Source organism: Pelodiscus sinensis, chromosome 4 (genome assembly GCF_052426305.1).
Source record: "Pelodiscus sinensis isolate ZL-2025 chromosome 4, ASM5242630v1, whole genome shotgun sequence".
NCBI classification, from domain to species: domain Eukaryota; kingdom Metazoa; phylum Chordata; order Testudines; family Trionychidae; genus Pelodiscus; species Pelodiscus sinensis.
In genome coordinates this window covers 80,389,226-80,413,678 of record NC_143055.1, presented here as the reverse complement: position 1 = coordinate 80,413,678, position 24,453 = coordinate 80,389,226, and the positions used below count along the sequence as shown (strand labels likewise).

The 24,453-nt window shown below is 42.0% G+C and overlaps 1 protein-coding gene across 12 annotated transcripts in view; it reads left to right on the top strand.

Annotated features, from left to right (window-relative positions):
* TRIM2 (tripartite motif containing 2) overlaps positions 1-24,453 on the top strand; it is a 120,286-nt gene that overhangs the window by 52,265 nt on the left and 43,568 nt on the right. For 8 of the 12 annotated variants that reach the window (XM_014574269.4, XM_014574301.4, XM_006111561.4 and 5 more), the window contains 2 exons: positions 10,370-10,551; positions 14,176-14,413. In XM_014574269.4, coding sequence (XP_014429755.2) covers positions 10,418-10,551; positions 14,176-14,413 — 372 coding nt within the window. In that variant the 5' untranslated portion in view covers positions 10,370-10,417. The remainder of the gene's footprint in view (positions 1-10,369; positions 10,552-14,175; positions 14,414-24,453) is intronic. The other 4 variants (XM_089777966.1, XM_014574339.4, XM_014574333.4 and 1 more) reach the window with 1 other exon arrangement.

The window sequence follows — 24,453 nt, the reverse complement described above, 5'->3', positions numbered from 1 at the left end:
AGAAGTTATCCCCAACATTCTCCAAAAACTTCCTGGATTGCCTGTGTACTGCCGTATAGGTTTCCCAGCAGATGTCAGGGTGATTAAAGTCCCCCACAAGAACCAGGGCCTGCGATCTGGAAGCTTCGCTCAGTTGTCCGAAGAAAGCCTCACTGTCTACACTGTAAGAAGAACTATGTGTTAGCCATGTCTAGCATATTTATAGTTGGGTTCTCCAATACTAAACAAAAAAACAGCCATATTGGATCAGACCAAATGTCTGTCTAGCTCAGTATCCTGTCTTCCAACAGTGGCGACAGAGGGAGTGGCAACAGAGAGAGTGAACAGAACAGGTAATCAAGTGATCCTTCTGTCAGCCATTTCCAGCCTCTGACAAACAGAGGCTAGGGACGCCATTGATGGACCTAACCGCCATGAATTTATCTAGTTCTTTTTTGAACTACTTTTTTGAATACCGTTAGAACTACCATGTAGTTCCTGACCCAATTCTCATGTGACTTTTTTTTTTTAATTTGCATCTTCTATATGTTAATGTGACAAAATTACATGATATTTAAGAGATCACAAGTTCTAAATAAATGACTTTATATAGACTGGTGGATGAAGTATATAGGCACTAATTATTTACAGATTAACTCATGGCATTAGTGAATATATTTGTGGGGTTTGGGTTTTTTTGGGTGTGTTGATGTCAAATTCCTGTTTGTTTTAAACATCCTTTTCTGTGTGCATTTGAATGAATGGAAGAAGCTTTCTGAAGTATCTTCAGACAAAATTTAAAATCTGCACACCTGTATATCCTGATTTTTACCATTCTAAAGAGCATGACTCTTTCTTGGACAGCTCAGAATCTCCCTATTGTGAAAAATTAGGTCAGGAGGAGGTGAAATGTATGTGTTCCAGTTTCAAATCTGCGATGTCCCTCAGAAATAGTGCTTTTTTCCCTTTAGCCTATAAACACTTGGAGCCTTGAATATCTTTATCTTTGACTCTTCTACAGGGCTAATATACTGACAGGCTGTGTCTAGACTGGCAAGTTTTTCCGCAAAATCATCTGCTTTTGCGGAAAAACTTGCCAGCTGTCTACACTGGCCCCTTGAATTTCCGCAAGAACGCTGACGATTTCATGTAAGATCTTCAGGGTTCTTGCGGAAATACTGTGCTGCTCCCATTCGGGCAAAAGCCCTCTTGCACAAATCATTTGCGCAAGAGGGCCAGTGTAAACAGCACAGTACTGTTTTCTGCAAAAAAGCCCCGATCGCGAAAATGGCGATTGGGGCTTTTTTGCGGAAAAGCGCATCTAGATTGGCCACGGACGCTTTTCCACAAAAAGTGCTTTTGCGAAAAAGCGTCCTGCCAATCTAGACGTGCTTTTCCGAAAATGCTTTTAACGGAAAACTTTTCCGTTAAAAGCATTTCCGGAAAATCATGCCAGTGTAGACATAGCCACAGTGTAAAACAGAACATTATAACAAAATAGCAGATTCAACCACTCACAAGATCACTGCAAAAACTAGAAAATACTTTAAAGGTAAAATGATTTGATTTGGACTTGGTGGGGGACTCTTACCATATAATTCACTTTAAAAGTGTGAGATATGTTACATGAGCTTGTTTATAGCTGTAAGGTAATTATGGTCACAAGAAGCAATCTTGGAGGGACCCAGCAGGTTAGTGATGATTTCATCTTACTCAGAGATTATATGGCAAGTGGTGATTACGGGACACTACACTATACCTTGCTGAGCTGAACTGTGTTTGACCAACAAAATCCATTCAAAAGTAAATAGGCACTGAAGGAGAGGTTTGGGGGTGGGAGGAGCAGCACATGGTCTGTTGAGAAGCAACCTTTGACTAATCTTCTAATCATATTAATTAGCAGCATTTAGCATGTTACCCACTCTGAATGAAGAACTGAAAAACTGTAAGGACAAATTCTGTCTTGGTTGGTGCAGTGATGCAGAACAGCTGTGTTTGTATGCAGGGTTGGGTGGTTAAAGAGAGCTGCTCGCAGAAAGACTGAGGTGGCTTCTTTAATAGGTTGAACCTTCTCAGTGAGGAGTATCATCCGAGGTACTGAGCATTTACATTTAACTTTTATTTCAGCTTTCAGGTGCTGGGCACTTTTGAAAAGCCGGTCCTAAAAGGACAGATCTTCAGGTGTTTTAGGTGCCTAAAGAGGTAGATAAGTGCCTAGACACTTTTGAAAATCCCACTGGGTGACTTCCCATTGCTGTACAAAAGATAATTTCAGCTGAAGTGCTTATAGAAGTCACAGTAAAATGAGCCAACATTTCAACCCACTTATCAAAGCACTTGCTGTTCTCTTTTGAAGACACATGTAACTAAATGTTGAACAATCAGCCTGTCTGAATTCAGAGTATTTTGATACATATTCACATAATTATTACAGAAGTTCAGACCCAGTTAGATTTGCCAGCTAGGGTTTAAAAAATGTTTTACTCATAGGACGCCCAGGAGAGGGAAATGGAGTAGGGTGTTTTGGAAGAGGGAGCACAAGGGACAGGGAGAGGAGCAGAGAAGGAGAATCAGAAATAACAGCAGAAACTCTTGTTGTAGCAGCAAAGTGGGGATTTCTCCCTCCTACATACGGTGAAGGTGGCATATGCTATAGCACACTTTTCTATTCAGAACTAATTTAACTAACTGCACAGCAGAAAGGGAGGGTGCAGGAAATCCCCAAGGGAAAGTATTTTATTGAAAAACAGAATTTGAAGCAACCAACTAGTAATTGGTGTGCTGGTAAAGTGCAGTAAGGTTGTTCAGTGAACTGTAAATCCATTTCCTCTCCACTGGGGAAAAGAAACCTACATGTCAAACATTAAACATGCAAGAACAAAAGCATCAAGGGAAGCACTACAAGTATTCTTTGTCTCACTTGTGTTGGCACTGTCCCCACACTTATTTTTTCCAACGAAGAACTATTTGGAAAGAGTAAACTCACTGCTGGCTGGCAGATCCTGGGAATTATGAGAGAAGAACTTTAACACACTCTTTCATTTTGAGTTGGTGACACCTAATAACTGCTCCTAGTGAAAGTGACTGACTTCACCAGTGACTACCTTGCAGTCTCCTCCTTTAGCCATGAGGTACATTGTGGTACTGTATTAGCTGTGGTTCAAGGGGTGCATGGTCATTACTGTACTTAAGGCTGCCATTCCTCCAGGATTGTCTGGAGTCTCCTGGAACAGAAAATTAATCTTTAATTTAAAGATTATGTCATGGGATGAAACCTCCAGGAATACATTCTGGCCTAGTGGTTAGGTCCCAGAATTAGCCAGCAGAAAAGGGGTGCAGAATCCTGCTGCTGGTGACCTGGCCTAGAAACTCCAGCCCACTATATGAAATCTCACAATTTCCCATGGATTGGGAATTCTGTTTTTTGACTGGTTCTACTTACATTTTAAGATACAGGGAGAGTTTGTGGTAGACTGTAGAAAACTTAGATAAGCTTTTGAAAGCCTGCCTACACTTGAAAGAAAACCATATTAAATTAATGAGGTTAAGTTCAGTTTATGCTAATATAACTTGCATATTATTTGCCTTGCCAGTGCAGTGGGGGAGTAACTATTTTACGAATGATGTTGAATAGGGTTGACAATTCTGTCAAATCAGACAGACCAGATGTCATCATTGCCGCAAATGGAGTCTGGTGCAACTGAGTTGGCAACCCTCGTGTTTAAAAAGTCTAGATTGAACAATGGTTTTTAAACCATGATTTCTAATAGCATTTTGCCTGATCTAATTAGTATTTCAGTAATCCTTTATCTTTAATGTAGATGGGTCCTTAGAGTCCTTAAGTTTGTGGGAACTTTCGTAACACTTTACAGCTAGAACATTTGCATATGACTTTTTGGTTTTTTCCCCCAAAGAAATGTGGGTTCAGACCTAGAGATGCATATTCTACTTCATATGCAAAAAGACCATGTTAAAGGACAAAACTAATTTTGTTTTGCTTGACTTCAGTAGTTTCTGTGTAGTCAACATCTTTCTGATGGGATCAGTGACCTGCTTTGCTGAGGACATAAAATTGAAAACAAGCTTTTTGTGTTTGTTTCTCAATCTATGATTTTTTTTTTAAACTAGTAAATGGAAGAAGGGAGAGAGGCACAAAACTAGGCATGAGTGACTGGAGAAAAAACTTTTCAGTAGATTGTCAGCTGTGATTTCATTGTTCACTGTTAAGGTAGTAATGTGGATAATAATTGCTGTTTTATCATTTTGCTTGTGTCTGAGTAAACTGAAATCCCAGTTTATAGCAATAAAGTTTCTGTTGGTTTAGTGCCAGAAGTACAATTTTTGTTATTTTTCTAAAAAAAAAAATATCTTCTTCTGCTTTATCCACCTGGGAAATAATCACAGACCACTTTTCTCTCACCTTAAATTTGGGGCAAGGTAGGTATATTGAATACAGTTCTAAGGCCTGGAAAATGATTGAAATGCATTAGTCTTGAGCTTTTATCTTCTTAAAATGAAAGCACCTTTATTTATAATCTGCCGTGACTGTACTGATAATCAATATTATGTAATATTCTCTGTCAAAATTTAATCCTTATTTTGATGTGAGTAGTATTTGCATATGGATTTCTTAGCTGCATTGGCACACCAGATGCACAGTGGTAGCTGTCTCCGCCTGCTAATCCTGTAATAACATTCTGGTGACCAAATTCAATGGCTTTGCCTGAGCCTTGAAACAGCTGATTGCTGACAAGGAAAGGAGGAAAAAAAGCAGCGAATCTCATTGCAGCTCTCTGCTGCATCCCTATCCCACAATCCCTTGCACAGTTTGCTGCAGTCTTTCAACACCGGCAAGTGAAAGAAAGATATGCTAAATAAAGACTGATTGGTCTGAATCATGAAAGGGTCTCCCACTTGTTAATGATCCAGGGAAGAAAAAAAAAATTCATGATGACTTCACTGGGCCTCTTTTTATTTCTTCCATTTTTCTTTACACCTGTTCTCTACGTTGAATGGAGCATCACTACCTAGAGCAAAAAATATGCTGTGCCTCTAATAATGACACTGCTGCCTGGGATTCTTTAACAGCTTCATGCTTGAGGCTCTTAAAGTTGAAAAATTAACAGAATAATGCTTTGTTTATTTGGATTACTGAGGAACTGCAGCTCCATCCCTGAAAGGATCTTATACTCTGCACCCCACTGATTAAGCTATTTATCTACAAAGATGGGTAGGTCTGAAATGTTCAAATTTGCTTAGTATTATGCCTGATGACTACTATTGAGTCACTCCTGGTCTGGCAACTCTGTTTGTTCTTTATGATGCTGCATGCTGTAGTAAATGGAAGATGCTTACTCTATATTTTAAACAGTGGCACCAAACTGGTTACAAGAATGTACTAGGTTTCTGCATATTGATGATGAATTTACTTTGTATCTTGATCTTATGTGTTTGGAGACAGACTAACATTAGAGCAGCTGTTGTAACTGGATTGAATTAATCATTTTATTCCTATGCAGGTAGCCAGGCAGGCATAGTATCCGGTTGATGAAAGTTTACCCATGTCTACTGATATTTCTGAAGCAGCATTATTTAGAATCCCCCATCCTTTCCAACAGAACTCAGTGCCTAACAGTTTCATTGCAAACGTTGCCATTGGAAACCTATTCATTCATAATACATGAATAGACCCTGTAGGTTCTGTATATCATTGATAGGTAACAGACAAGGAACCAGCAAATGATTTGGTTTATTCTGATAGTTTTTCACACAGTCTACTTGCAGTTCTGGGTGGGTGGAGTTCTTAGATAGCACTGTCTGCAAAAAGGGAATGTTCTGCCTTTTTATGAAACTGAACTATGGCATATAATAACTTATTATGATTTTGTTTTAATTTTGTATGGACTATCCTATATAACTTCATAGATAATTAAATTCCTGTTTTAGAAACATAGGGGGAATAATGCATATATTCGTAATGTGAGAGTATTTAACTATTTCAACAATTAACCAAAAGTTGAGGTGGATTCTCCAATACTGGCAATATTAAAAATCAAAATGGGATGATTTTCTAAAAGGTACGTCTAGGAAATATCATATAGGCCTACAGTATATAGGAGGCCAGAGTAGACAATCACAATGGAGGCTTCTGATCTGGAAATATGTGAATCTATTGAAAGTCTAAAGGCTGGTTTAAAAGAAATGGTAAGAATAATATTAAACTGTGAAGGTTTTTTCGGATAAGTCTTTTAGAATGTCATTTATGGAATCCTAATGGGTTTTATCCCTATGAAATTCTAAATGGGGTGGGGCTGCATGCTGACATTTCTGACTGAATTTGTGTACACTTTCCAAGGGTTTGGATGTTGTTCCACAGAAGTGGCATTTTTCTTCCTTGTGCTTTAAATGACATTTTGAATGAAAATTGATAAATACTTCCATACAGATGGATACCGGAAAGAGACAAAATATTATTTTCAGGAAAGCTGGGAATGTAATTTATGTGCACTGGGTGGGAGACAAAGAATACTTCATTTTTCTGAGCTCTTTCTGGAATTGATTTAGCTAAGATGAGCTGGGTTTCCAAGGCTCTTCTCATAAAATCAGAGGATGGGGTTTTGCTGTATTTGTATTTGACAGTCCATTCATCAGCTTCAGCTTAATAGATAGATATAGATTGAGAGAGAGAGAGTTCTATAGCTGTATATATACATGGAGACTCCCAGGGTCTTACATGAAACAGTGATGACCATTCTTAATCCACCTAGTTGAGAAGTTAAATTATAGTGCCATTAACATGCAATATAGCTGTAGCCATGTACCTTGTGTCCCTAATGCCATTAACAGAGAGGGGAAAAGAAGTTTCCTGTCTTCTGTAAAACAAAGCAGTAGCCTGTTACACCCAAATGTTAGCCACATGGTTTTTCTGCAATGAGGCTATGTGGAAGTTTAACTTAAACCACATAAAAAGAGTCCAAGAAGTTTTGGCTAAATGTGACAATCAAAAAATGGTATTATAGAATGTTTTCCTTTTAAAAATTACTATTACTATTGCTAGATCCATAATTAAAATAGCTCTGAAATATAAGTAACCCTGTGAAGTGCTGCTGCTGCCATAAATAAAAATAAAATTTATCTTCAACCAATTCCTCTGGGGGTTATTTTAGATGGTCAGCTCATACTTAGTGAGTAGTCCTTGATTATTCTTTAGTAGTCAGTGGGTAAAATTCACTCCACTGATAAGTCCACTGAATTAGTAGAGCTACACTTGGGATGAATTTGGCTCAGTGGGATACTTGCACAAGTAAGGGTTGCAGGATCAGACAGTTAATCCCCAATTGCGCAAACACATATTCAACTATTGTATGGAACTGTTGGTATGTGTAAATTGCATATATAAGTGTTTGCAGGATCAAGGCCTAAGATTGTAATTTGTCAAGCTATTTCCAGCTGCCTGTATGCAGTGACAGGTGCTCACTATATTTTGTTTTTTAAAAGAAGCTTGCAGAGTAAAGACATTTGTTTAATCAAAAATAACTTCTCAGCCTGTATGCCCCTTGATAATATATGTCAGGTTTTTTTCTGAAATCCTTAGGGGGGAGGGAGGAGAGCGCCAGTAAAACAACCTTCCATACAAATAAATGCAAATACCTTTTCTAAATCGCACGTTTGAAAATCCATTCATTTGGGCAATGGTAGGTGATAGTCCAGGTGTGGTATGTTTTAGACAAAATATATAGTGAACATTTCAGATGGAATGTAGTTATTTTAAAACTCTTTCCCGTGGTTTCTTTTGGATGATTAGTATCTTAAACCAGTGGACAGAATGAGATTGGTATATGATATTCCATTTACAATGAAATTTGGAACTGTAATTGGTGAGGATGAAGTTAGACAGATGAAATGTCTTTGACAATAAATAAATAAGTCTTTGCATTCAATTAAACATTTTAACTGTAAAGAGCCTGCAGTCCTTAAAGAGCCAAAATTATAGAAATAATGAGAGTTTTGCCTAGGTAATAACTGCAGGAATTGACTTGAAGAATAGTTTTCTTTTATGAATTTCATTGGCTGTGTAAAAGCTCTCTGTGGTGGAGACTAACTAAGCATGTTACTTTTTTGATTGACAGCCACATAAACTTTATGCTGTTTGTAATCTATTTTGTACTCAGTTTGAAAAACCTGCTTTTTAGTATGTAGTATTTAGTATATGCAGCAATATTTCTGTTTTTCTCTCTCTCTTTATATTTTAGGTTAGTATAGAGTGGGGAGCAGATGGAACTGTGAATTTAATGATCAAATAAATTTCCTTCCAATCAAATCTTTGAAATTCACAACCCTCACAGTCCAGTGAACTGATGCATATTCATGTTTGGCTAATACTGTTTCTGATCTCACTTTTAGAAGCTGTTCAGTTTGGCTGCCTGGTTTGGTTTTGTTTTGGTTTTTTAACTTGCACTTTTAAGATGTAACATGATCTCATAATCAGGAGTTTGTGTGGGTATGCAAGTGCAAGGGAAATCAGGGACCAGTTTAACCACTATGCATGTAAATTTCATATGTTATGTCTTCAGTTCACAACTTCTTACTGTTTTAATAATGAATAATTTTATAACACTTTGCTCATTATGAGGTGATTCCTAGAGGAGTCTAGCCTCTTAGAAAAGCCAATGCAGCTTTTCCATAGCCATCCTAATTAGTCAAACACACAAAAGAAAAACAGACCAGTAAAATATATGAATCTCGTCAGACACAACTCAGAGAATGCTGGGTTCATCTTTATTAGGTTTATACATTTTTGCCTTTGTAATTGTTGCTATACATAATGGATTCAATAGGAGACCAGACCTTACAATATTTACAAAATACCATGGACCAGATTTTGTGGAATTCATTTGGCTTCTGAATTCATGTGACCATTCATAGAGAGATGGGCACTGTTGTTAAACAAATGTTAGATGTATGAAGGAAACATTTCTTTAAGAAGTTTGCCAACCAAAGTATATCTCTGGTGCAGAAAAGGTATAGGCTTATTGGTTAGAAGGAAAATAAAGTATTACTTCTGAACTCGTACATCACTTCTTTTGTACCTGCAGTGGTCACTTTTTTACTATCATTTCCTAATGCATTTTAGCATGTAGCTATCAATTTCCTTTGTTTGATGCTACTGCTTCTCTTTCCCACATTGTCTCTCTCTAACTATTACCTGCTTTATGTATATTGCCTATCATTTCAGTATTATTCCACTAACCTTGAGACTTTTTTTTTTTCTCCTCATGACTCAGTTTTATGGCAATTGTCCTCCTAGAGGAGCAGGATTTTCAAGTGTGCTTCCGATATCTGTTTCCTGAGGAGTAAAAACTTGCTGCTGTGTCAGCAGACTGTCGCATAGATCTCCTACTTTATATCATTTTTGCCATAGTGGTTTTGAGCAGACTTAAGATACAGAAATTTGGGCAATGACCATTTCTTCATTTGGGGGAGGGAGGGGGGAATGTTGTAGTATTTCTTACAGCTATTCTCTAGCTATCCTTCCTGGATCTCCTTCCTCCCTCTCTTCCAACTGCCACTGGTGGCAGCACTTCAAGTGTGACGGGCAGGATAACGAAAGCTCATGATACCATTTACATGTTTTATTAGTTGTTAAAGTGCTACCAGACTATTTGTTGTTTTTTAAGTTTATCCTGTACTGACTAACTCGGCTGCCCCTTTGAAACATTTATCTGTGTCAGTTTTGGGTCTCCGAGGTATCTAGGCTCTTTTACTGAACCCATTCATGTAGTTTTTGATCACATGCTCCTTCTCAGCGTCAGTTGCTTCAGAAGATGAGATTCCTTTCCTTTCCAGAGACCAAACATGCTTCATTTTTGGCACTGTCTGTACTGACAAGGAAACAATATTAGGCAACTAATTTTAAAATTTAATTTAAAATTTAGTTTATACTAAAGTCATTGGGCTGGCTGGCTAATGCAGTCCAAACTATATTCCATATTTTAGAAAATGGTTATGTTTGTGAAGTGCTGGCTAGAGAAACGGGTATGAAGTTACCTTTTACAAGGGTCATGTTTAAAAATGGTTCTGTTGCCAGAGTAGATGGACTAGGGAAGAATTGATAGTGGCTTTAGCAGAAGCAGTCCTGTAATTCTTGCAGTTGAGCTGCAGCATGCTTCTCCAGGGCACTCACTGAGACATTCTGTCACACTAAATCATAAAAGCCTGACTATTTCCAGGCTGTAGGGGGTGATATGACATTTTTAGAAACTTACCTATGTCATTTTGATCTTTATGGAAATATTGCCCCTTAAATCAGGCTGAAGTATATTGGTGAACTGGGTATTGAAACTGGCATTTCATGCTGATTTAACATTGCTCCTCTCTCCTTCTGTTTCAGCAGTGTGCTGGGTAAAAGGGACCGGGACCCATATGTCAGTGGTCTAGGATGGCCAGTGAAGGCTCCAACATCCCAAGTCCTGTGGTGCGTCAGATTGACAAACAGTTTCTGATTTGCAGCATATGCCTGGAACGTTACAAGAACCCTAAAGTACTTCCCTGTCTGCATACTTTCTGTGAGAGGTGAGAGCTGTTTTCCCCATTGCGGTTCACTGGGAATGGGTGACAAGGGATGGATCACATGATGATTACCTGTTCTATTCATTCAGGGGCACTTGGCATTGGCTACAGGATACCAGGCTAGATTGATCTTTGGTCTGAGCCAGTATGGCTGTTCTAACGTTCTTATTTTCACAGTTTTCTCTCTTAGTTACCACAATGTGTACCCACAAACGTATAGTTACCTTTAACCGACAGTATACCATCTGTCTGTCTAGATCATCTTGGAGCATGACTCTGAGCTAAAGATTAGAGAGGTGAACTGGCACTATTCATATTAGGCAGTGAGCAGAAGACGGTAACAGAATATCTGTCATCCCAGATTTTTATTTTTATAAATGAATGATTTAGGCTTTTTCCTTTCCTTCACTCCACCATCCCCTTTTGGTTTTGCTTTGTTAAAAAAGCAACGACTGAACTTAAAGAGAAATAACTAAGTTAAGGTATGCCTAAACTTCAAAGATGTTTGTATTCTTAACAGAGGTTAGCTAATCACCATTAGCTGGCTTGGGTTAGAGTCCTTTGTTTTCTTTTCAGAGAGAATCATTCTGCTTCTATATTTTCAGTGGCATTACAGTGATGAGTAATTTTAATATCCATGAAGTTTCTTCATTTATACTGGAATGAGAAGAGAATCAAGTCCATGATATTTTAAATTCATTGTCCTTTTTTGTTCACTGTGATTCTACAAGGTTATTTCTAAATGACCAATAAATAGAGGAATGTCTTTGTATGTAGCATAGTGATAGGAATGTAGCCGTGTTAGTCTGGGGTAGCTGAAGCAAAATGCAGGACAATGTAGCACTTTAAAGACTAACAAGATGGTTTATTAGATGATGAGCTTTCATGGGCCAGACCCACTTCCTCAGATCAAATAGTGGAAGAAAATAGTCACAATCATATATACCAAAGGATACAATTTTAAAAATATGAACACATATGAAAAGGACAAATCACATTTCAGAACAGGAGGGGGATGCAGGGGGGAGAGGGGAAGGAAGGAAGGTCAGTGTCTGTGAATTGATGATATTAGAGGTGGGGAGAGTGGGATGTCTGTGAGCTAATGGTATTAGAGGTGATAATTGGGGAAGCTATCTTGGTAATGGGTAAGATAGTTTGTATGTAGTCGTACTGAAGGTTCTCCTAGACTGCCATAGGTTTTTAGAGACTTCAAGGCCTGATCCAATTTCATTTATACCATTGTACATTAAAAGCAAATCAATAAAGGTGTTTCAGGGTGTTCTTCTAATATAAAAATGGTGTGAAATCAGAATCAAACCAAAAGATCAACAAGGTCAATTTTATAATTACAGGCAGTCCCCGGGTTACGTACAAGATAGGGACTGTAGGTTTGTTCTTAAGTTGAATCTGTATGTAAGTCGGAACTGGCGTCCAGATTCAGCTGCTGCTGAAACTGACCGCCAGTTCTGACTTACATACAGAATCAACTTAAGAACCCCAAGCGTCCCCAAGTCAGCTGCTGCTGAAACTGATCAGCAGCTGATTCCAGGAAGCCTGGGGCAGAGCAACTCTGCCTCGGGCTTCCTGTAGTCAGCGCTGGTCAGTTTCAGCAGCGGCTAAATCAGGACGCCTGGGGCAGAGCAGCTGGGGTGCTGCTGGGTTGCTCCAGTAGCGCCGCTCCTCGGCACTACTGGACCAACCCAGCAGCACCCCATCTGCTCTGCCCCAGGCATCCTGACTCAGCTGCTGATGAAACTGACCAGCAGCGGCTGAATCAGGACCAGAGCAGCTGGGGTGCTGCTGGGTTGGACCAGTAGCGCCCAGAGCGGCGCTGCAGGACCAACCGGCAGCACCCCAGCTGCTCTGCCACAGGCGTCGGGAGAAAAGCCTAGTCTGCTGGGGGGGGGGGCGTACTAGCTGCGCCCCCCACCCCACCCCAACAGACCAGGACGACACGGGCGGTGGACCGAGTCGCACCACGGTCCCGCTGCCTGGGTCCTCCGCGGCTTTGCTCCCCGTCTCCCTGGTCTGCTGGTCTCCAGCAGACCAGGGAGACGGGGAGCAAAGCCTCTGAGGACGCTGGCAGCGGGACAGCCGCGGGGCGCCTGGGGTGCCCCACTGCCCGAGCCCCCCCGCCGCTTTGCAAAGCCTCGGGGAAGCCGGCAGCGGAGCAGCCCAGGCGCGCCTGGGGTGCCCCGCTGCACGAGCCCACCCCTCGGCTTTGCAAAGCCTCAGGGAAGCCGGCAGCGGAGCAGCCCAGGCGCACCTGGGCTGCCACGCTGCCCGAGCCCCCCCCGCAGCTTTGCAAAGCCGCAGGGAAGTCGGCGGCGGAGTAGCCCCGGCGTGCCTGGGGTGCCCCGCCGCCGGCTTCCCCGCGGCTTTGCAAAGCCGCGCGGGGGGGGGGGGGAGGGGCTCGGGCAGCGGGGCTGCCCCGCTGCCCGAGCCCCTCCGCGGCTTTGCTCTGCGTCTTCCTGGTCTGCAGACCAGGGAGACGCAGAGAAAGCCCCAGAGTACACAGGCGGCAGGACCGCGAGGTCCGGCAGTCCGTGTACTCTGGGGCAGCCCCGTTTGTAACTGCGGATCCGACATAAGTCGGATCCAACATAAGTCGGGGACTGCCTGTAGTCCAATAAAAGCAATACAAATGTTGATTTACATTGTAGAGAATAATTATCCCATTCTTTAATGTTCATGTTTTTAGACATGACATATTCAAATATCAATGACTCGTAACTAAGAAATAATTCTTTCATAGTTAGGTAAGAAATTATTTTTACCTACCAATTTTTCTCAGAAAGGAAATCTGAAAATACATCTGATTTCCATTTTGCTCTATTGACTGACACCAGTGCAACTAGCAATAATTTAGAATGATATTTTCCACCAAATTGTAGAGAGAAGGAAAAATGTTTGTTGAAAAATAAATTTTAAAAATACAATTTAGAGTCCTTTGTTTGGCCCAAGAGAGTTAGCTTGTGGTAGACTTTTAGTTTACATACAGAGCTGTTGAAAAATTGAAGTCAAATCATACCTCATGTGAATGTATAGTAAAGGTGTTAATTATCACTTTCTAGCTGGATTTGCAGTGGGTATGACCAATAACACTGAAGTGTAATATTTTCAGTTTTGTTTGCGTGAAGAGCAAAATGATTTCTCTTGGATAGTGGTTGCTTTTGACAGTGAACCAAATGAAATAGCTCTTAGAAGTCACGTAGCATGAAATCCTGGCTTCATAGAAGTAAATGTCAAAGTTGACTTTATTGGGAACAGGATTTGGCCCTAAATGAAAGTTTAAAATTAAAAGAGAATTATATTGAGAAGACAGCAGCTAGTCAATATATACCAATTAACGGGGCACAAATAGTTGATGAAGGAGCTTATATTTGTCAGATCAGATCCATGAAATCTAGTTTCCTGCATTCCTGGCATGTAGCAGTAGGATGTAGGAATGAGAGGACAGATTAAAGAAGAAATTCCTTTCTGATGTTCATGATGGCCAGATTTCACCCTTGCTATGCAAACTGCAGCAGTTGCTAGCTATAAATTATTCTTTCAAAAGCAAAACACCTTCTAAGAGATTTTGGGTTTTGATGCTACTCTCTGTTTTTCAATCTTTCCTCACACTAGGTGTTTGCAGAATTACATTCCAGCCCATAGTTTAACCCTTTCTTGCCCAGTGTGCCGTCAGACCTCCATTCTGCCAGAGAAAGGGGTTTCTGCACTCCAGAACAATTTCTTTATCACCAACCTGATGGATGTCCTGCAGAGAACGCCAGACAACAGCATTGAAGAGTCTTCCATCTTGGAGACTGTCACAGCTGTTGCTGCAGGAAAACCACTCTCCTGCCCCAACCATGATGGAAATGTAAGTGAAATGACTTCAGGTAATGCACAATCAACCAATCACCCTAGCTTGTAATGATGATGGTCTTTCAGTTAGCAGGGATAATGAGACCCACAGCAGTTCTCTCTTCAGTACCATCTCGACAAAGGTAAGAAACTTGTTTAAAATGAGCCATGGGGCTGTGCCTCCCTGCTCGCTAGCCCCCCCCCCTTGCTGGCCAGAGAACCTGTTAATCTTGTACTGAACACAGCTGTACGCCCCATGGCCCCAAGTCACTCGCATCCTTCTCCACTCCCACCCACCATCCCTGGATGGGCCCCTCTATCCAAACACTCTCTGCCTATCCCAGCTGCTCTTGCCCTTCATTCACCAGCCAGTCCTCTCCACCCACACCCTTCCCGCTCCTGCCCCATCTGCCAATAAAATAGTCCATGGCTCACAGCCCACCCCCTCCTTCCATCCTTACCCCCACCTCCATTCTCCATTCCTACACCCCTATTCCTCTGCCTCCATTCCTACACCCATCTGTCCTTCCTAACCCCTTCCCCCCTCCACCCCACACTGCCTAGCCTTACCCCCACCTTCCTTAACCCCTCCCCCTCTACACCCCCACACTGCCCATGCCCCCACCTCCATTCCTATATCTCCCTCACCCCCACCATGCCCCCCTTACTGCACCACCCATCCCTCATACACCCTTATCCCCTTTCCTCCGTCCCTAGGCACACCCTGCCCCCTCCCATGAACAGGCAACCTAATCAGCAAGGAAACAACACCAGGCTCGTATGTGGGGCTATGCAGTAAGGGGGTCTCCAGGCACCACCACGCACAGGCAGGTACCCCGTTGACAGCCAGTGTTGACAGCCAGTGTGAAAGCTGTTTGGCCTCTCCTCTGTGATGCCTAGGGGGCTGCCGGGCTGCAGGGGCAGTTTCCATTGGGGTGGCAGAGGAGAGGGTGGTGGGCAGCTGGGGACACAGGGCATAGAGCCTGCCTTCATTCCCGGCACGAGTGGACTGCGCCCAGGGCCTCATACCAGCTGAAGCAGCCCTTGGGCTGGAGGGCTGAGAACCCCCTCTTGGGAGGAGCACCTGTCCCCAGGCAGTGAGCCAAAGCTCAGTCTACCCCAAGCATGTGGTCGCGCACCACAGCCAGCTGCCAGAAGTGGACATGGCGCAGTGGTTGCTTCCCCTAAGCAGGGGCTTCCAGACCAGTTCAGCGCACTGCCAGTGCCTCCCCTCAGCCGCCAGGCCCCACGCTGCTTCCCTTGTACGCCTGCTACTGCATATCACCTCAGGCCCGTTGGCCCCCAACGTCCCCACACCCAGTCATTCCGGAGTCTCTAGCTGGGGTTTCCCCTGCAAGCTATGGCGGTAGTGCCGTTACAGTCCCACCCCCTGCAGCAGGCTGATCCACAGCGGTACTTAGGCCTTGGATGGAATCACTCCCTGCCCTAGGGTTACCTGATGATTTAAAAAAAATACCAGACACACTTGATCTCAGATGGCGGGGAGAGGGGGCTGGTCGGGGGGAGAAACCGGCTGGCAGGGAGCAGGGCTGGTTGGGGGAAATTAGGGGGGGGAGAGAGGGAGAACCTTCCAGCAGGAAGCAGGACTGGCCAGGAGGGACCTAGAGGGAGCGGGGCTGGCCGGGGGCGGGGAACCAGCTGGCAGGGAGCAGGGGTGGCCTGGGCACACGCAGATCCCGGGATGGTGCCCGTCCTGCTCACAGTCCCAGCGGGGTGCATGGGCTAGTCCGACCCTGGGTTTTCTATCCCGGCACTGCCCCTATCCCCGTTCTCTCTACTGTGTAGTTGCGTACTGCCTGGCTGGTAGACACGCTCATGCACATGTCTACCAGCCAGGCAGTACGCAACTACATATTGATACTCATAATAATAATAAAATTAACTTAATTAGAAAATACCGGACATTTATATGTCTGGTATTTTCTCAATTTGTTTCCTGGACAGAAAGCTCAAATACTGGACTGTCCGGTTCAAAACTGGACACCTGGCAACCCTACCCTGCCATGGACACAGTTCGGGCACGGCAAAGCCGCCTGGCAGCCTGACTTGGGCGGATTCCACCTCTGAAAGGTCCTGTCCACTCAGCTGTGGCCGCAGACTTTCGGGAGGCATAATCTGCCCAGGCACGGCTGCCAGGCGGCTTTGCCTATCCTCGCACAGTAACTGGGGCAGGGAGGCCATGGGAGGGTGGAGTCTGCGGGATGCAGAGTGGCATGATGAAGTCACTCTGTTGTCCCACAGGAAAAACTTTTTTTTATATGTATATAAAGACAATATGAGCATAGAGTGCCTATTCGTTAATAGATTTGATTAAATTATCTTATGTTATTCAGGATATTCTTTTCTTACTGCTCAGCTCAGTTACCATTATCACTGTACTTGTTTATCTGCTTATTTTCTAGGCACAATAAAACACTATCAAATTTATATTATCAACTTTTATGTTCCCTTTTTGATCTTTCTGAATGCCCCCCTTCAAGTGTTAGATTCTGTGCTTTTTACCTATCCTGGGACAGAATTCTACAAATCTCCCACTCCTAGAATACAGTACTCTCAACGGTACCGCCAAGCCTCAAGCCTTATAGAAAAATGGCCTATCTTTAGCCATTCTGTTTTCATCCCGGTTATTTTTCGCGCAGGCCCCTATTAAAAAAAAATTATTCAGGTAATGTTCTAAGTAACCATGTCAACACCGAGCTTTCATGTATTATTACAAAGTAGCTCTGATTCCATCAATCATACAGTTTCCAAATGTTTCAGTGGGCATGGTTTGAAACATAAATGTACCAACCATTAACTCTGTTTATGCACCATAAAAAGCAGACCATGTTGCAAACCTTGTCCTTGTTGTCTTTGTTATATAAGCTAAGAAATCTGTGCTAAAATGTCATAGCAAATTTTTGAGGATTGTTTCATATGTGAATCAGTTTTGATACTGGCATAATAGAAAGTCATTTTATGTGCTGGATATTGGCATTATAGAGTAACGGTTGCTTACTCTTCTATTATTGTGCTGCTGGCTTCATCCAGATTGGCTTGGAAAACAGACTTCTTATGTGCTTGAACTAATGAGAAAACATAGACTTTAACAATTGAACTGTTTTTGTGTGTGTACTCTGATTACTGATTGACCAAAGTTGTCATTCAGGGTTCTTTGTCATTAAAGCGTAAAAAAAAATTTCTCCAGCTCCCCAATACTGTTGGGGAAAGCCCTGAGCTTGGGAGGCTGGATCCAGGCAAGTCGGGCACCACATTCGGCCCCTGGGCCTACGTTTTCCACCCTTGACCTAGACAATACAAATATGTTAAGTCCACTATTCCTTTAATATGCTGTTATTGTCTCAAATAGTTATTCAGACATTTCCATTTGAACACATTGGATTAGATAAAAGAGCAACGCATGTTTATTAACTACAAAGAGAGGGATTTTAAGGGAGTACAAAGTGAAGCATGCAGATCAGAAATGGTTACAGGAAAATTAAAGATATAACTTTTACTAATCCTTAACTTAACAAAGTATAGTGGATTCAAGCAAAGTTTCTTGACACAAGTTTCAGCAGCATACTTACCAAACTCTCGCATCAGGCCCTCTCTCCCAGAGTCCAACAAATGCTTCCTTTGTCTCATTAGGTGTTGTGAGTTGGGGAAGCAAGTGGTGCCTTTATCTATAGCTTTAATTCCCCTCTTGAAAAAACAATACCAGCTGGGCACTAGGAGAAAGAGTCCATGTGGAAGGATGTTCCTGCTGGCATTTTGTCACCTGTTTGAACTTTGTTTACCTCCCTGCTTGATGACTCTGTTTACTGCTTAAAAGCAATTTAAACTGAGTGCACATTCCTTTGAAAGACCCGTTTGCCAATTTCTGTTTCGGCAGGGCTGTGGGGTGGTAACATGTATTCATAAAATTCTAGAGGGAAATCTTATAACTTGTGTGGCATTATGTATGTGAACAATACTGACTAGCAAATTATACGTTTTTTCACTTTCTCCCATATAGAGAAACTTTGTACAAAGATTATTACAAGACAGTGTAAGATGTGACTACAGAGGAGTATTCTGACACAGTGGCTTGCATATAATCCCTCCTGAGAGCGTAGGAGACCACACTGAACAGTAGCACGGGTTATGCCTTTTAAAAAAGATGCAGGCTTCCACCTTTGTCTTCCATATTACAGCAGTCCTAAGTAAGAATGTTAACGAGCGGCTATTTGGCTAGTCATGCCGTCAATACAATTTGTATCAACTACACAATTAGTCAATAAGGGGGGGGGGGGCTGCTCAGCAGAGTCGCAGCTGGGGTAGCTCCCAGGGCTGGCATAAGCTGGGACTGAGCAGTCCCAGCTCGTGCTGTCTCTGGAACTGCTTGGTGGCTCTTACTACATTTAAAATGCAGAGATGCAGCGGTCCCAGACTAGCGCAAGCTGAGCCTGCTGAGTCCTAGCTTGTGCAAGGTCCAACAGCTCCAGTCCGTGGTGGCCCAGGCTGGCTTCAGGGAGGGGCTACTCCAGCAGCAGCCTCCCCTGTCCACAGGGGGGTCCAGCTCCCCACTGGGACCCTTGCAGATAGAGGCTGCTGCTGGAGCAGCCTTTGCCCACAGTGAGCCGTGAGTGTTTGACTTTGCAGCCATCATGTTCTATTAACATAGTTTTTTTCTGTGTAGTTATAATTTGGTAGAACCCATAGGAACCCCAGTCATGGACCATGGCCCCATTGTGCTAGGTGTTGTAGAAACACACCACAACCCATAGGTGCTAGAACTAGGGATGCAGCATCAACCCCTGCCTTGAAGTGGTTTCCATCAAGTGGGTTCTCAGTTTGGTTCAGTAACTCCATGATACAAATGGTTCCAGCATCCCTGGAACAAACAAGACTATCCCTGCTCCAAAGAGCTTAGAATCGAAATTAGAATTCTACTAAGTCCAGGTATAGTGAAAGTTCTGTCTCTGGTATTCATGAGGCTCTTCCTATAAGCCAATTACTCCATTGGTCTATGGCAGGGGTGCCCAAACTTTTTTCAAAGAGGGCCAGATTTGATGAAGTGAACAAGCGTGAGGGCCGACCATTTTGCCTGACATTCTTTGAACCGTTAAAATTAAATGCAAATTAACTATTTTATGCAAAGTTTATTGCAAACGGCATACTTTTCATTTTGTCACATGGATGACAAATCTAAACAGGTGTTAAATCACTCTGCCTTTCATATCTGAAGGCCAGATGAAAAAAAAAATCCAGGAAGCTGAAATATATGTCAGGAACATTGTAAAGTACATTACATATTATTGGTAATAAAGGTTGTCTGTCAACTTTTAAGTTAAAAAAATATGAACAGGAACATAACACCAAGTATACATGTTGTGTCCAAATATATTTATAACTGATTTAGACCAACTGACATTAACTGAGATTTTACAATGTATTCATCTCAATACATATGGATTCGTTGGGGGCCATAAAAGATAGATATTGCCAAATTGCCTGTGGGGCCGTATTAAACCGGAACATGGGCCGCAATTGGCCCGCGGGCCGGACTTTGGACATGCCTGGTCTATGGAAACATTCTGGTAGCTGTAATGGGATGCCATGGCACTTCAGGTAGTCAGTCAGTCCCACAATGGCCTCTATGACAAGAGAGATCCTGAACAAAGCTACTCATGAGAGCCAATGATGAAAGTGGCACAACAGGGTGATGTGTTCAATGTAACCCGTGTTTCTAAGCAGACAGGCTGCTGAATTTCATTGCATTTGGAGCTTTTCCACAGTGTTTAGATTAGATTCTTGACATAAGTTTCTATGAATGAGCCCAGATTTTGTGATTATTTAGATCACTCTGGTGAGATCTATGGCTAGGTGCAGGTGGAAGTAGACATCTTGTGCTGCTATTGCTAATTTGGGTATCCAGTGCCTCCAAATAAATTGAGCATCCCCAAAGGCCTGGAGAGCTGATGGCAATGTTCCCTCTAATCTTTTTTGTATCCATGTGTCTGGAATAAATTTTATGTGCACAAAGGCATGTATGAATGTGCACCACCAGTAGAAACAAAAAACCTAGCTGTAGATGCTCTGCTAATCAGCTGAGTGGCATTTAAATCTCTCTTTCACAAGCACCCAGCTTACTGGGAACGCTGGTTTCCAACCAACATGACAGAACTATGTGAGTGTAAATGTCCTAGATAATTGAGACTGTTACAACAAGAGTATATTTTTCAGAATGCTTCTCTTTTGCTACCAGCATCAACATTATTGTGTCTGGACTCAACGTTAGCCAACTGGTCTTCATTTGGGTACTAACTTCAGCTAGCTAATAGGTAAGCTAGGGGATCATGCACATGTTGGAGATCAGTGAGCAGGAACTGGCTGTCCTCTGCATACTGCTGGCATTTCAGCTCATGTTATTTCACCTGCAATCCCAGCAGCTTTATATAAATGTTGAATAATATGGGGAGGAGGACTGAGCACTGTGGGACTCCATAGGCTTTTGGTAGTTGCCGTAATGACCTTCTAAATTCAGTCTGAAGGGAAAGACCTCAGCCATTTTGAGCGTTTCCATTCTTCAGTGCATCTTTTGCCAGATAGTACAAGAATGTGTGTACGTTGTATCAATTTCTGCAGAGAAATGCAACAGAATGAGTATGGCTGCCCTCCTCTTATCTGTGAACTGCACGAGTTTATCCAGCAGAACAAAAACGGCTGTATCATGTCCTGACTGAGACGAATACAGGATATTGGCTGTTTTTTGCTAGCCTCTCATATAATGGCTTACAACAAGGAAGTTAGATGCTGGGCAGTAATTTTCAAGGTCTCTAGTATGGAATAATAGAATCTTCAGCACTGATGAGTTTATTGCATATGTCCAGGGATGAGGGGCTGTGTATTTAAATGTTCCCTCTAAAGTGAATTGTGAACAATCTCTGTTAGTAAGTCAGAGTTGCAGACCCTGCTTCCTTTCATCTCCCAAAAAGACGTCATTCCTACTTCACAGAGCTTCTCAGTTATTTATTCTCCATTGGTAACAGCTAGAACCCATCAAAACTGGTAAGGACTTCTGAAAGAGTCTCCTTTAGGCTAGCTGAGAATGAATGGAGTGAATCTGTGACAGTCAGGTGTTGTTACAGGACACTGAAAGTGCATTTGACAACCGTAGAGAAACATGCTGAGAGCTGAATGTAAGATTTGAGAAAAGATGGGACTTTGGACAAGGGGAAAGGCAGGGAGACATGAGTAAAGATGATTATGTGTTTGTGCCATAGTTGTATGACTGGGCAGTCACTTTTCCTATAACCCTTCTCTTCCTGCTGTTCATTACCTTTTCTCATATAGTTTAGGTGTAGCTTTGCATGTTTTTGTGTATTTATTATCAAGGAGAGGGACACACATTTGATACATTGTATGTACATATTACCAGACTTTGTATTTTTTGTTTGGAAATCAAATATGTTTTTATATTATGGAAGCGACTTCTCATCGCTTTAGTGTTGCTGGATTAAGTACATAAAAATCCTCTTGACTAAAATCAGATAAATCCTGGTGTGAGAGAGGGAGGTCATATTTTTTTCCATTGGCTTGGTGCCTGATTTTAGCTTAACCTTTTTCTGTCCTTGTAAATTCTGTGATGTCTCTGCCTCTGTGCCACTTAATCTAACTCTGCTCGTTTTGTTAACTTATTTATCCTTTGATGTGACATCTTGGTCATGTTCTCCCCAGAGATAAGAGAAATTTAGTCTTATATGTCAGTGACCATTTCCTGTATTTGAACTATGAATTGTGATTTCTCATGCTTTTCCTTAAAATTAGGATGATAGGTTATATGTATTAGAGATGCTAAAATGCAGGTAATCAGAGAATCAAGTAGTCGATGGAATTTCCACTGACTATTTGATTAATCGATATGGGGAAGGGGGGGGGCTCACTACCCCGCACTGTGGCTCTGCAGTTTAAATATAGTAAGGACTGCCTGGCTCTTACTACATTTAAAAGGCAGAGGTGCAGCACTGAGTCCAGACTGCTGCAACTCTGCCTATCTTGCTGCCATCCACACCACTGAAATGGTGCTGAGGGAACCAGCTTTTCAGCTGTCTCCCCACAGCATTGGCTTCCCCTTGTCTCTGATATATATCAACTCAACTATCCTATAAGCCTAGGCTTATCTGGTAGTTAACTATTCGACTACTCTTTTACATCCTTAATAAGTACTGTAAAATTTTTAAACATGAGGATCTAAAGTTTGACTCCAACACTCAGTGGAGTCTGAAGTTGCTCAGCTCCTTTAAAATGAAGCTACTCTTGTCTCGGTGCCAAATATGATATAGGAGTCAAACTTTAGGCACCAAGGTTTGAAGATTTTGGCCTATTATCATAGAAGTTAGAAATGAGTCAATTACTAGAGCATCACATCCGTCCGCTGGTAACTGCAGTATATAATTCTATGCTAGAGACTGTGTCAGATGTTAAATTGATATTATATTTGCTGTTTAAGCAGAAGACCAAAAAGAAGTGACTTGTCAATGAGCATATAACAGAGCCTGTGTAGAACAGGAATTTATTGTAAATTTGTGTGGAGCTACTGTACTGTCCTCTTAAAAATCCACATATCCCTTGATGCTCACAAGAAATGAGGTAAGTGGCATTTCACCCTCTTTTTGTACTTCTCCATTTGTCACTTATTCATGTATTTCATTAGACAGTAATCTACATTACTGGTGATGTAATCAACTAGTTGAGTCACTACTCGACTAGTCGCTCTCCCCCCCCCCCCTTGTTGCCACTGTAGGCAGAAAGAGGGGGAAGCAGGAGCCAGTGCTAGCGGAGCCAGCTTAAAAGCTGGTTCCCCCCAACACCATCTCCGTGGGGGCAGGAGAGGCAGAGGCGCAGCAGTGGACCTGGTGTGAGCCAGGACTGACAAGTTCTGGCTCATGTGGGGTCCCAGACGCTGCACCCTGCTTTTTAAAGGTAGTAAGAGCTGGTGGCGCTTACTACCTTTAAAAAGCAGAGCCGCAGTGAACCCCCTTATTGACTAATCAAGTAGTCGATGGAAATTCTATCAACTATTCAATTAGCATATTAACTGCTATTTAACATCCCTATCTGTTACCAGGCACTAGCCATGTTCAGTACATTGGCGAGACTAAAAAAAATCATAGTGTATGTCAGAGCTCCCACTCTAATGAATAATGTGAATAGCTGAGGTTATTACTGAGGATACATACAGACATGCGCAAGTTTGCAATTTGCGTATCTTTTTCTGATATAACTCTGCAGTCTAGACATAGCCACTCTTGCAGTCTAGATGTACCCTTAGAGATAAGAGCTTTTTTTCTCTCTTGGGAAGCATTTAAGATACTATTTGATCTTTAACGTAGCTGGAGAGTCGCAGTTTGGGGATTCCGTTACTTTTGTCTGTTTCTGGTTAAATTTATCTCCGGAGTGTATATATATACTTGACTATACAGATTAAGATGTTGCTATAACTGTCAAATGATGGCAGTTAGCATACTCAGGTTAAAAAACAGTTCATTGTGTGATTGGGTGGTTTTTAAGATGGGGTCAATGGGTGGATCTTTAAAATACATTTAGCATTGGTTTAACTTTGACCTCATTACAGCCAATGGTAAAGCTCTCATTGTCTTCAATGAAAGCCAAAGCTAACTTCTGTAGAATATCCAACCCAGGAAGATCAAGAAGGCCTCTTCTACCTGGAAAGCAGAGGTTCACTTGCTTGTTTTCTCAATAAAAAAGTCAAATAGGATATATATGTAGTTACGGCTAAAAATAAAAGAAAAATAAATGTTAAAAGCGTTAGCAGGTTGAGATGCTAAAATAAAATCTGGGGAAATCAGCTTATCTAAGCAGGACTGACTGTAAACAAAGTAAATTACATAGAAAGTAACTTTTTTCTTTGATTTGCTATTTCATTATCAGAATGAAAGATGGTTCAGTGAAGCCCTTTAAAATGTATCTGAGCCAAAAGGGATTGCTTTTAGAGAGGCATATGTAAGTCATCTTTAGAACACAGTCACTTTTGCTATTCATGTTTTATAT